Source organism: Sminthopsis crassicaudata, chromosome 1 (assembly GCF_048593235.1).
Source record: "Sminthopsis crassicaudata isolate SCR6 chromosome 1, ASM4859323v1, whole genome shotgun sequence".
Classification (NCBI taxonomy): domain Eukaryota; kingdom Metazoa; phylum Chordata; class Mammalia; order Dasyuromorphia; family Dasyuridae; genus Sminthopsis; species Sminthopsis crassicaudata.
In genome coordinates, this window is record NC_133617.1 from 469,071,591 (window position 1) to 469,086,485 (window position 14,895).

At 33.1% G+C, this 14,895-nt stretch overlaps 1 protein-coding gene and 1 pseudogene across 2 annotated transcripts in view; one reads left to right on the plus strand and one right to left on the minus strand.

Annotated features, from left to right (window-relative positions):
- Positions 1-14,895, plus strand: part of IQCK (IQ motif containing K) — a 134,954-nt gene that overhangs the window by 86,988 nt on the left and 33,071 nt on the right. For both annotated transcript variants that reach the window (XM_074280936.1, XM_074280937.1), the window contains one exon: positions 10,778-10,889. In XM_074280936.1, coding sequence (XP_074137037.1) covers positions 10,778-10,889 — 112 coding nt within the window. The remainder of the gene's footprint in view (positions 1-10,777; positions 10,890-14,895) is intronic.
- LOC141552233 (SNW domain-containing protein 1 pseudogene) lies at positions 545-9,973 on the minus strand (annotated as a pseudogene).

A 14,895-nucleotide genomic window follows, 5' to 3' on the forward strand; every position in this document is an offset into this window, starting at 1 on the left:
AAGGTGAGTTTGACTCATTGGCACCCATCTGATTCCTTCTCCATTTGAAGAAATACAATCAAACCTTCTCCCCCAAGCAGTTAACCTATCTGGTCCCTTCTATTCACCACTTTCAGGTCTCCACATCACCTGGAGATTATCTAAAGATAATGGAGTTGCTTGTACTGGACACTGCCCTTCTGGTGCGTTATAAAACCTGTCTGCCAGAGCCAGTGCATCTTTGTCAAAAATTTAAAAATTAATGGTATAGAGAACTAAATTTAGACATTCTCTAGGGTTACCCATGGCTCCCTCTTTCTTTTGTTTTTGGAGGAGTGTTTTGATGTCTCTGTTTCTTCTCTCTACTATTGACTGACCTTGAGGATTAAAAGGTATGCCAGTGGTGTGTAAAATCTTATACTGTGCACAAAAGTGTGCAAAATGTTTAGAACATCATGGAGTCCACTGCTTATTGAATGTTTGCCCCCATTATGTGCTTTGTCTGGTTTTGGAATGGGAGAGTTGGCTTGACTGACAGGGGGAAACAAAAACCTTACACTGAGAAAGTGGCCCACTCCCTTAAAAATAAACAAACTAGTTTAAAGTATACTTCCCTTTCCTCCAGCTCCAGTAATAAAAAGTAGTGGGATCTGAGCCAGAGAACTCTTTATTAGGAACAAATCTGTTGGTCTTTATTTGGGCCTCTAGGTCATCACCATACATGTCTTTGTCCAGATTTTTGTTGGGTCTGTAGATGTTTTGGGCCATGTCTTTGCCACTTCTCCATGCTTGATCATAAACATTATAAATTTCATCTTCTCCACCAGCAAAACCACTGTCCATACCCTTAGTTTGATTGACTAGCCTCTGGTCATACTGAACTTCATTGGAAGTCCGAGGATTGGGCACACCAAGAGCAATGACTTCACTGATATCTGGATTCTCATTTCTCTGTAATTTTGACCTCTTATCAGGAGCTGTTCTGGAAAGATTTCTGTCATGTTATCTCTCTTTGCATCTATCATGTCTTATTTTATCTCATTCCAAAGCTTCACCATCCTCTTTTTCTACATGAGTCTTGATTCCAGTTCTTCTCTCCTGAGCTTTCTGGGCCACTTCTCAAAGCTTCTCTTCATGTTTCTCCTTTCCTTTTGGGCCATCTTTCTTTGCTTGAGCTCACATATATACTGCCTCACAAGCCTTTCTATCAGCAATGTAAAGAGCTTTAGCTAGTTTGGCGAAGTTTTTAGTTACGGACTATCTGCAGTCCTCTCCCATCAGCAGCCAGATGTTTGTCTAATGGAATAGAATAGCCCTTTGCATTTTTCCGATTTGAAATAGAAGGCGGAGTTTTCCATTCTTGCTGCTCTTTCACAGTCATCTTTTGACTAAGAGAATGCAAAACAGATGCAGGAGGAGGAGGCCCACGAAGAATTTTCTTATTAATTTTGAATCTTGGAGGCTCCATTGGATCTTTTTGCATTTCCACCATCCGAATAACTCTTTGCTTAGCTCCAGAATTGAAAGCTACTCCTTACTGAGATGATGTATACCAGATATACTGAGCTGGAGCTAGTTTATCTCAGCTCGAACTAGAATAGCAGCAGCAACTTTCTGAGACACAGATTTCTCTAGGGCTACCCTTGTCTTTTCCATTATCTCTTTAATGGCTTCTTCATCAGATCTTTGCAGGTCTGGGTCATTTGCATTCATAACTTCTTTGGGTACAAGGTCAGTGTATTTGCTATAAATGACCTTGTCCTTTGATTGTCCCTGTTCAGGCACCAAAATGTAATGTTCTGTTTCTTTAAAGATATAATGTTCTCTGGGAGCAGATCTCTTGAGGAGCTTCTGGAGTCAGCCTTAGTTTCAGTTCAGTTCAATAATCCCAAAATGCAGCCAGGAGTTAAAAGTCCTTTATTGTCTCTTCCAAAATCTTATCTCCTTCACTTGGGGCTCGGCTAGTTTTCTGGAGATCTTCCTCTCTCCTTGGTTCCCAAGAGCTCTTGCTGCTAGTCCTTTGTCTCTTCCAGCTTCAGTTTCTAGCTCCCTCTGAATCCAAAGCCTCCAGACAGCTGGTTGAAGGTCGAAAATGGAATGAAATCTTGACTCCTCCTCCCAGAGTGTGGTTTTTTATATGCTCTCTAAAGGTGTGTCTTAATGTGTGGACCAATGAGGGAATTTCTTTAAAGGTGTGAACTAAGTGCATAAGTACCTTGTAAGAATCCTAATACATAACAAAACATGAAACCACTCAGCTCAGCTGAGTTTGGAGAAGCTGATCATCAGAAGGTTGGTCACTTGGTGACTAATTTGGTTGCTGCAGCAACTCAACAATCCCTCTACTAAAGCAGAGGATTGTAATATGCATCAATGGAGATACTAGCAGTGCTAAAGTCTCAGATTCTTGCTTGATTGAAGTGTGAGCATATTGCTTGATGCATGAAGTAACAAATACCTTTGTTATGCTATCAAACTCATGTAAGCAAAAAAATGGAAGCCAGAAATTCTGAAGAAACATAGGGTCCTTCAGAAAATAGTGATGCCAGCAGAAGTGAGACTAGAGCCAGTCTATGTTTGTTTTATACAATAGCAGAGCAAAAAATAAACTGAGAAAAAATATGAACATAGTATAGGAACCAAGAATGCAATTATTTCACTGCACCAATTCATCTTGTTGTGAAACCTAAATAAATTTTATCACTTAAAAACATCAGATGAAATGATTTATTTAGTATTTAAATGCTATATTAAAAATACCAAATTATTACAAAAATGGCTATTAGATATGGATGAAAAAAACTGAATATTTCTAACATTTGATTGGTGTAAATTGTCCAAGTATATTTTTAACTTGAAGTAAAAATGAACACATTTGAAAAATGAAAGTCTGTTCATTTTGCATTTTTCATTTCCCAAAAATTTTCCAGTATGCACTAGTGTAAGTACCAGATTTATTTTTTCTCTCCTTACTTTCTCTGGATTTTCAGCTTCCCTACTATTGTTTATCTATGATCCATTTTGTCTAAGCTTCCTTTCCTCTTTTCCGGAGTTTTCCACCTGGGAGCCAAATATGAAGTCTTCTGTTCAAGGCAGCTGTTTCAGGCCAAAGAGGATACATTTCCTTTCTTTGTACATTTTTATAAGCCATCTTTTTTGCTTTGCCTTTTGAGTTTCTACTGAATTAGGCGAATCAGTGTCATTTCAAACAACACTTTTTTCAGGCACAGAATTTGTTATATTATTTGATGAATTCTGATGCTTTAAGGGACAGAATAGAGATGGTGATAAATAATATATGATTTTAGGCCACAACTTAATTTGCATTACTGTCTTCAATCCCAACAGTTACTTAACATGATTAATTTTATATTGTAGAATTTTCATGCTAATTTTTCATTTGAATTATAGAGTATTAGATAAGGAATATTTGATATTTGACTCCCTTATTTTTTCATGAAGAAAATTGACATAAACTTTCCTACATACTTGATGCTTTTCTTCTCATTAAATATAATTATTTTTCCAGAGGCCATAAAAAGCTTGTTCTTTAATCCCAATTTGGGTTCATTAAAAAGTATCAAATATCCAGTTATGATCCATGTAATAATTTTATATTTTTGAAATGATCTAGCAGAAAGGGGCTATAACTGGGACTGTACTCTAAAGAGTTATTTTGGACTGTTTATGGCCTGGTTTCTTAGACAACATCCTTCCCCTTTCCTTAATACTTTTTTATCATTGTTTAAACATTCCTTGGGCTTAATTTTCCCATAGTTTTCATTAATCAAATTTTTAAAAAAAGCTTTATCATCCTTCTGATAATTATGGTTTAACTGAAATTTAAATAAGAATAAAAAATGTGACTTGCAAACCAATATTATACTTTCCAATCAGCAGATAAATTTCATTCTTGTCATAAATGAGATTTATCTGATTGGCAAACTTAAGTATGATAAAAACATCATAAATAATAGTTTTCATCTTTATTTAAATTCTTAATTTTCAGAGCCTGTTTTTTAATATCCTATTTTATTTTCAACAAAAATTGTTTTGAGTTGTCTGGCTAATTTGTACTTTAAATCCTTTGGGGCTAGAGGAAGAGAAATGAGTGAGAGGAAGAAAACATGGGAAATGAACACTTTGTTAGCTGAAGGAGACATGTAGAATCTATTACTTTTATTTCTAGCACTAATTACTGTGAATAGAAGCTGAACATATATTTAAAGACCCAGCCCTTGTTTCTAAGTCTGAATAGAAAAGCTCATTCATCTGTGGTTGACCTCTTAAGTTAAACACTTAAACATGTATCACAGTTTTCTTCCTGTTCTTTGAGCACATTTAGATTTAAAGAGACAGCTGCCAAAGATTGCATTTTCAAATTGTTACTCTAGCCAATACCAAGCATTGGTATTTCTGTTAGGAGTAATGTCACTAGCCATAGTTCTGCATTCATTAGCAAGGACAGGAAACCACTGAAAGGGAATACTTATTAGTATTGTAAAACTTGCCCTTAATTTCAGTCAACAGGCTCTTAGGAAGTATATCAAATGTTTTTGATGCTTTTGTGAGATTAATTTCCTCATTATTTGGGCATGTCCTGGCCAAGAAAAGGTGGGCAAATTTCATCTGAAGTATTTCATTAGTAGCATTGAGTATGGAAATGTGATTTCTTCAAAGGTGCTGTGATATATCTCCTTTACTAATGGGGTATTATTAAAATAAATTATGACCACTGTGCAAATAAGATATATGAAAAAAGTCTTTGCAAAAATTAAATTGACTTTAAAATGGTACTACTATTGTAGAAAGGCCTAAACATAACCTACTTTTGAGACAATGATCCTCTAAAATCTAAAACCCCAGTTGCCACTCACAAGAGGCATACAGATTACTCTTATGATAACCTCATATTAAGATGTAAGTAAGTCTTTAACTTAACTATCACTCATTTTGATTCTACCCATCTGAGCTATGATTCAAATAGAAAAGTTTTATAGTTATTAGTGAAGTTGTTTTTATCAAGTATCTGTATCTTTTATGATGACGCTATCATTGAATATTATATGTAACATGATACTATAAACAGTATTAAAAGTATATATGACTTAAAATTTTAAAAATATTTCATTAAAGTCATAGTGAAAGTAACTAATCTGTAGAATTTGAAACATGTTTTATCCTAGATCCATAATTAGAGAGAAATTTAAAAATCATTTATTTTTACATAAGCTGAATAGGGATTTATGAAAGAACTTATTCCATATATTTTATTAATTCATTAATAGGAATTCTGTAAATATATATAAGTTTAAATTGCTATTAAATTCAACTTTCCAAAAATTTTTATAAAAAATTCTTAAGTGTGTGTATACCTTACATAGTTTTCATCTTCTCTCTCTATGATTATGATCTTAATGAATACTACATGAAGTATCTAGATGTCAAGATTTGAATAAAATTCTTATTTTTTTCAACATTCATTACTTAACTGTTTCTTAGATTACTGCTCAGCATTTTGCTGTCATCTATAGTATACCAAATGTCCTCATCTGGAGAAATTACAAATACTATCTGGCACCATTTGGTTGTCTTATTTGTTCAGTTTTCCCATGAAAATCAGTGAGTACTTCCTGAAATGCAACATTGACCACTCCCTATTCAGTCAAGTCCATTTCTTTGGCTAGATTTTTTTACACAGTTTTAAAATGCAAAGAACCTAGAAAGGATTATACATGAAGATTTATCAATAATCTATGGCTCATTTGCTTAGCTCACAGTGCCATGTACATTGTATTTAACAAATATTTGTCAATTCCTTGGGTAGGTAAATTTTTCAGATTCTTTCCTAGGAGCAAGTTTTGATAAGAGAATGGTTTGAGCAGGAGGGCCCTGGGATCTGACCCGGAGGAGCAAAGGACACCAAAGAAGGGTGCAGGGAGATGGAAGGTACAGAAAGTTACCAGAAAATTCTTCTGAGGGATGATTTTGAATTTGTGGTTTTCTCACTAAACCTGGAAAATGATGTTAGGTCACTATAATAAAAGACTTTAGATTTCTCTTCCCAAACTAGATATTATTTATCTCTCTAATTTCCTGGATCCTAATATGTTTATTACATTTGGGGGTGGGTGGGGAAAATAAGAACATTCTTCCTTTGTACAGGTTAATAATATGTTGAATTAAGATGAGAAAATTTTTAAAATTAGAAACTGTACATTATTGAGTGAGCTGGATTTTGAAAGCATTTGGAGGCTATTTTTGAGGAAAACCTTGGCCCACACCTCAAATTGTCAATAACACATGAAATCCACATTCGAATCCCAAGCCTACTTTCTTATAGGTCCAGTCCCTACTTCTTCTTGCTATTCTTCATGTAAGTAGATTAAGAGAGTACAAAATTCTCTTTGTTTATAACAGATTCACTCAGTCTCATGGCACCCAAATACAAGAATCCTAGTACATTTCACATTATTTGAATTCAATTTGGTGTTCTAATCCCTCAAGATCTGATTGGATCCTGACACACTCATCCAGTGTGTTAAGTATCTTTCCCAGTATAGAGGTCCTCCCCAAAGGGGGGCAAACTCCTCTCTTCCAACAATAACAAATTATGTCACAACATTTTAATTAGAAAAGAGAAGAAAAAGAACCAAAATTTAATTTTTTTTTTTTTTAAGCTTTGGGCATTGTAGGCCTCTTTTAATTTGCTTGTTTCTCTGAATGCAGATATTATCTTAGATCTTTTGTAATTAATTTGGGTATTTATAATAATTAAAATGACTACTGTAAACAATGTTTTCTTGATTCTGTTCATTATGCTCTTTATTACTTTGTACAAACCTATCCATATTTTTTAAGATCATCAAGCTCATTTCTTAAAGCACAGTAGTATTCCATCTTGGTCATAGACCACAATTTATTCAGCCATTCCTCAATTAGCAGAAATAAATAAATTATTTAGAATAATAGTCAAAGAAAGTATTTCCTACCAAACTGCTTTTGTGAGACAAACATGATACTGATACCTAAATCAGGAAAAATAAAAATAGAGAAAAAAATTATTGGCCAATTTTTGTTCATCAATATGGGTATAAAAATCCTAAGTATAATACTAAAAGATTGCAACAATATATTACAAAGAATACATTGTAAACAAATGGGATTTATACCAGGAATACAGGTGTTTATAGCAATAATAAAAGAAACAAAAATCATAAGAATAAGTCAGTAGATGCAGAAAAATGTTTTGATAAAGTGCTACCCTCATTTCTATTAAAAATACTTGAAAGTTTAGGTATAAATGGATTTTCCCTTTTGATAAAAAGCATTTACCTAATACCATCAACTATCATTATTTGTAACAGAGATAAGCTAGAAGCCTTCCTAGTAAGATCAGGTGTGAAACAAGATTGCCCACTGACTCCAATATTATACTTATTATTTTGGATATCCTGACAGTAATAATAAGAGAAGAAAAAGAAGCAGAAGGAATTAGAATAGGAAATGAGATAATACCACCTTTTCTTTTTGTAGATGATATGAAATACAATCCCAAAGTTGAAATAATTAAAAATTTCAGTAAAGTAGCAGGATATAAAGTAAATCCACATAAATTATCATCATTCCTATATATCAAAAACAGAACCCTGCAAGAAGAGATAGTAAGAGATATCTAGAAATTGTACATTTAACATTAATTGGATTGCTTGCTGTTGGGGGGGGAAGGGAAAGAGAAAAATTTGGAACACAAGGTTTTTCAAGGGTAAATGTTGAAAACTCTCTTTGCATATATCTTGAAAATAAAAAAACTATTGTTAAAAATAAATAAAGGTACATACAAGCAAAAAACAAGACAAAACAAATCTAGTAAGCATAAAAAACTTGGGAACATACCTGTCAAAACAAATATAGGAACTAAATGAACAAAATTATTAAAAAGTTTTTATACAAATAAAATCAGGTTTAGATAATTGGAGAAATTTTGTGAGTAGGTAGGGCCAATTTAATAAAAATGATGACTTTACCTAAACTAATTTATATATTCAATGCCATCCTAAATTACCATAAAATTATTCTACTGATTTAGAAAAAATGATAAAAAAATTTATTTGGAAGAATAAAAGGTTATAATATATATATACACACACATACATACATATATATATACACACATACATATATATATACACATACATGTATATATATATATGTACACACACACACACACATATATATATATCAATCAAAAGAACTAAAATGTAAATAAAAAATAAAAAAAAGGTATCAGATTATCAAAACTATCTGTACTGGCTAAGAAATAGAAAAGTGAATCAGTGCGAAAGAGTAAACATATAATTTACAATAGGAAATGATTATAGTAACCTTGTGTTTGACAAGTGTAAAAAACTTAAGTTTTTGGGATGAGTTCATTTCTTAGTCATTTGTTGGGAAAACTGGACAGCAGTCTAGCAAAAATTGGATATAGACTAACATCTTAAGCTATTTACCAAGATAAATTTCAAATGGATAGGTGAACTAGATATAATGAGAAATATTACAAGAAAATTTGAAGAACATGAAACACATTACCTATCAGATTTATATGAGGTATTCTGGATCATTTCTATTACATTAAATTAAAAAAGGTTTTGTACAAATAAGACAAATATAGCCAAGATCAGTAGGAAAGCAGAAAATAGAAGGGGAAAATTTATGGACAGTTTCTCAGATAAAGGTCTCTTATTTCAAGTATATGAAGAACTTTATTAAATATATAAAAATATGAGTCATTCTTCTATTGATAAATGGTCAAAGGATATGATGAGACAGTTTTCAGATGAAAAAATTAGAACTTACAGTCATGTGAAAAATTTGCTTCAAATCATTATTGATTAGAGAAATGTAAATTAAAACAATCTTGAGCTATCATTTTACACTGTCAGAATGACTAAAATGATTGAAGGGAAAAGAACAATTGTTGGAGGAGATGTGGAAAAATTAGGACACTAATTCACTCTTGGTGGAAGTGTAAACTGATCTAACTATTTTGGAGAGCAATTTAGAACTATGCCCAAAGAATAAACTGCTTGTACTCTTTGATCTAGCAATACCACTATTTCTGTTTTCAAAGATAATAAGGGAAAAAAGAAAAGAACTTATATATTCTAAAATATTTATAGCAGCTTTCATTATGATAGCAAAAAATTGGAAATTGGGGGATGATCACTAAAAAGAGTTGGTTTTTGTTTTGTTTCTGACTCTTTGTGACCATATTTAAGGTTGTTTTGGCAAATATACTTTGCCATTTCTTTCACCAGCTCATTTTAGAGATGAGGAAACCAGAAAGGTTAAGTGACTTGCTTAGGATCACTAGTAAGTGTCTGAGGCTAGATTTAAACTCAGGTTTTGCTGACTCCAAATATGGTGCTTTATCCACTGTGCTACTTAATTGCCTCAATTTTAAAATGCCTAACTTACTAGAACAACAACAAAAAAATACTTCCTTCTTCCTTACTAGAGATAGGCACTGTACCTATAATTTCACTGCTATAGGAAATGTGCTGGTACCTGCTCTGCAATGTACAGTTTTAGAAAAATTATTGTGGAAAATGATTAATTTAGACCTCTTTTATTTAGATTCATTGTTAGTATTATTCAGTTGAATTTGATTCCATAGGAGCAATGATTATTACTATTATACCTGTCTGCTGATATACAGTTAGTCAATCTAGTGAATCTACCAGTGTCTGATGAATAAATAACCAACCTCAGTGTAATGGGGGTAATAGCATGTAAATTTCCCTAACTATTTTTGATTATATCTCTACCCTTATTATCCCTTCACTAGGGTTATGGCCCTAAATACTGGCCCTTGGACAACAGATTCTATGACTACTTAACCAGTAGATGACCCTATCTTCAGATTACAGGAACTACCTGCAAATCTGTTCCCCAATGTATTATCCAACATGGGACCAATCACCTCTGCCATCATATCAGACTCTGCCCATATTCGGATATACGCTACCAAGTAATCTGTACAAGCATAAGCTGAAATTTCTCCTGAAAGGTCAAGATATAGGTCTGTCAACAAATAAGACTATTTGTTTTACTTTGCCTCTTCTGTATCATCTGGGTAGCAAGCATTATAAACTAAGACTTAAAAAAAAAGGAACATCTAGATCATGAAGAAAATCTAAGGTTCACTTCATTAAAGTGAATATTATTTAATAATAAAATATTATTTCAGAGTTTTGCATCAGCTTTTTTTTATTGCAGATTAGATAATTTTGAACCCCATGCTACCTAGAATGCTGAGATGTTAAGAGAGATTTCTCCAGGGTCACACAGCCAGTAGAGAAAAAACTAACCAGATTTTATTCACTTTGAGATCAGCTCTCTTATGAATTGCACAACATTGCCTTTCATCTTTGGCTTCTCTATTATAATTTAAATACATTAAGATCATGGCTCATTACTAAAAATGAAAGCAGGACTTCAATTTGAAAACAAGGAAACAAAAGTATCTAAAGAGATAGAGAAGGATCCTGCTCTATATTAGGAAGTTGGTAGAAAAATATGACAGGGTAAAAAAAGAAGAATCATTGGATACTTGGAGCTAAAAAACAAATATTTGAAACTCTTCACTATAAAGTTTGTACATCTTGCAGAAAGAGACAATTATAAGACTGTCAATTAATGATATATGTTTGAAAAGAACTTTAGTGAATTTTTAATAATGAGTTAATAATGGAACAAATAGAAGCTAAATAAAATCTTATGTGACCCTTTCTAGGTTCGTTGTGAACCTGAGATCCAAGAATTGCGCCAGTGGCAGAAGCAACTGAGGGAAGATAATCACATTCGACAGAGAGTGAAAGAATTCTGGGCTAAACAAGAAAAAAAAGGTCAGTCCTTACCTGATTCAGAATCTAGTTGTTTATTCTCAAACAAATGTATCATTAGTCTGCTAATCCCAAGAGAGATTTTTTTCTTTCTGGAATTCAAAGGATCATTCATACAACATTAATCTTCTTGGACCTCAAATGCTCCAACTTAGAAATGACTAAATGTGAATCCAATTATGAAAAGATTTAAAGTGATGAGTTATAGTTAATCTGGGAATTTTCCCACTCAGAGATGAATCCATGTTTCTGTTAGGCTGATATCTTTTGCTCTTTCCAATTGTGACTTTTACAGACAGTAAGATAAGGCATGCAGTGCATCCTATCATTTAGCACAGATAGTATACAATTTAACTTGATAAGTTGTTTTTTTTATGAATTGTTGACCTAATTCCAAGTCTGAGCCCCTAAATATCACAAAAAGAAACCTTAAAATAAAATGAATGTATGTAGAAAAATATTTTCTGGCTTTTTTATGAAAAAAAAAGTTTCTTCCAATTCCCAGGATGGACAAGCAGATTTTTATTTAATAATATGAAATAGAAAATATCTGTTAAAATTATAGACTGTTAGAGCTGAAAGGGACCTTGGAAAATATCCATTCTAAGAAAAGAAGATATATAAAATAGTTAAATGTTAAATTAATCAATTAAAACTAATAAACTAATAAATAGTTACTTGAGATAATGTTTTTAGTAACAATGTGGATAAGTAAAATACAAAAATATTGAATCTTTAAATAAATAAAAAATGCCACACCTTGCTCTATTCATATCATCAAAGAATTGTGAAGTTCTATCTGCATTTTGGCAACTAGATTTTACAGATAGCAATTTTCAGTACTGGCAGAGAATAAAGTATTCTGGATGGGATAATTTTCCAGACAACTGATGAATACACCTCTTAACAACCAAAATTTTAATTGCTTTTGCCTTTAGCCTTTTAAAAAAATGCATCTCTGGATTACCATTATGAATATAAATCAAATTCTGTTTAATGTAGTAGTGTCATTAGAGATTTTTAAAGTGTGACAACACTTGCCCTCCAGTCCTGTGGTACCTTTCCTGTTCCCCACCCTCTTTCAGATATCACTTAACAGTGGCTCAACAATCACATCTACCAGGGTTTTGTCCCCCTAGTACTTAATAGATGTAGATCATCTTGGACTGGATGACTTGAATTCATCAAGGGTAGCTAGCTGTTTCCTCACTATCTTCTAATTTGTAATGGCTTTTAAACAATTAACCTTTTTTTGTTGTTTTGCCCTTCTCAATCCAAAGGCCATTCATTCTCCTAGACCAAGAAAACCGAAACAAAACAAAAATTAAAGTGTTACATCTTCTTCCTATTTTTGATAATCACTATTCATCCACACTACGTGAGAGTTTTATCTCTTCTTTGTTCCTCCTTATTTTCTCAATATAGATTTTTTTTTGGGGGGGAATGAAGAAACTTGCTCAGGATCACATATCCACTGTGCCACCCTAGCTGCCCCATTGATAGAGATTTTTGAAAAAATATTTTTTTATGTTGTTTGGATTTCCTTTAGCCCTTCTATCACTCTCCTGTCAGTCCTGTGCTGTCCTGTTATCTTCATCCTCTATTACTAGTCCTTATTTTCATCCTTTGTCTCTGTCTTTTAAAATTCTAATTTGCTTAGATAGTTCTCTGGGCATCTACATTGGTCTCTTTAGGCTACTCTCTTTTTCCTTTTCACTGAATTATTTACCTTTTTGTTTTTGGAATTTCCTTGTGGAGAGCTGGGCTCTCCTCCTGGGCTGACTTCCCCTATTGAATTTTAGTCTATGTAATTCTACTCATTCCCTCTTTGAGCTATTCAAAATTTGCTTTCCCTAAGGTGCGTATCAGACTACTTTTGGTTTACTTCTCCATAAAAAATTCTAGTAGGGAGCTGTCACTTTCCTCAAGATTCCTATCATTTCCCAGCAACCAGTTCCTTCCTGTTAGTGAAAATCGCATCTAAAATAGATTATTCCCTGGTTGGTTCCTTTGCCATTTGAGAAATATAATTCTCATTAGTACATTCAATAAATTATTAACTGCTTTGCTTTTTGAAGAGAAAAGTATCCAAAATATATTTGGATAATTGAAATTCCCCACTCTTTTATTATCATGTCTTATACCTTGTTTTACAAATTCCTAATTCATGTCTTCTTTCAATCCTGGTTGTTATTATGCTATATGCCAATGACAAAAATATTTTTGTTTCTTCTTCTATTACTGTTCAGCCAAATGCTCCCCACCATGCTTTATCCCACAAATTCCTGGATTTCCTCATATGATTATAGTTTCCTGTCTACTCTCTACCATCTTGACTCCACCCATGACTATAATTTCTTAATAGAAAAGGCTATTCCCCTTTATCTATCTTGTTCATTTTGAATAAGTTATATCTGTTATGGGGTAGAATTTGAAACAAGGTACTCAGGTTAAATCTAATTTAGCATTGATTTAATCCTACAACAAATAATAGTTTCTAAGTGATGTAATGATTGGTTTATACTCAGTGTGGAGCATATAAGCGGGGACTCAGTGGGCCAGAACTTGAAACATATATCTATCTCTCAGTCAGCTATGGAGTGTCACCCCACTAAAACTCAGTGAGGTAAAATTCATCTCCACTCAGCAAGACCTGTAGTTAGGGTTGTGGTGGTAAAGGTTTACTAACTAGCTCTCTATGAAGTATTCATCACACATTTTTAGGTTTTTGTTGTTGTTCAGTAATTTTTAGTCATGTCTGACTCTTTGTGACACCATTTAGAATTTTCTTGGCAAGATACTGGAGTGGTTTGCCATTTTCTTCTCCAGTTAATTTTCCAAATGAGGAAATGGAGGCAAATAGAATTAAGTGATGTGCCCACAGTCACATAGCTAGTTAAGTTTCTGAGGCCAGATTTTAACTTGGGTCTTCCTGACTACAGGCCTGATTCTATATCTGCTGTACCACCTAGTTTCCTAACTTGCCCTACGATTCTAATTCTTGGTACAGTAGACAGAAGGCCTCAATTTTCTCATCTGTAAAATGTACTGGAGAAGGAAATGACATATCACTCCAGTATCAGTGGTTCAAAAATACAAATCCTTTTGTTGTTATACTACTAATCGTCCAAAGATCCTTCCATAAAAAGCATTATGAGATGTCATTATGAGATGAGATTCCCACAGCATTCAATATTGCTTGTGGCAAATCAATAACTTCAGTCTGAGAGAGAACAAAGATAGGAAGCAAATAGGTAATCTCTAGCCATCTGCCTTTTCCTTCATTCTTGTCTTTCTGTTCTCAGCACATAGTAGGTACTTAATAAATGTTTACTGATCACTTAGCATCAGAAGCAAGGCAATATACTTGAAGTTTAGAGAGAAAGAGGAGACATATTATGGAGATGTCAAGAAGGGAGATAGAAGCTCAAAACTGGGCAATATGAGAACATTTGTGCCTAAGGGAGTTCCAGGTTTGGAATTCAGTATTCTTATAAGGAGGAAGTAGGGATGAAGGGGTGTTGTAGAGATAACCCAGAAGAATAAAACACTGTGTGACATAGTTTCTTTACAAAGTAGGCATTTATGTGTATCTAGAGCTACAGTGAGTGCTGGGTGACTTGAATGGAAATCATTGCATCTCTTGGATCTTGTTTTCCTCACCTATAAAATAGGGAGTTGGACTCAATGACCTTTAAAAGACTTTTCAGCTCTGATGTTTTATGATTCTTTATGTTTTATCCACTGATGATTTCTTTGTACAGATCTCTTTTCTGTGGAACAGCTGAACTTCTCTGTTTCAAATATGAAAATAATACCTTAACATTTGAAATGCCAAAGACAATGCTACTAATTATCATTACTTTTTTATTTCTTATTAAATAATATATAATATGTATATTGTTTACATAGTTTATATGTTTTATAATACCTTCTTTTCTCTCATAACAAAAATAATGACTCTGAACACTGAACCAGGTCTAAAGAATAAAGTCATCTTTTTTCATAG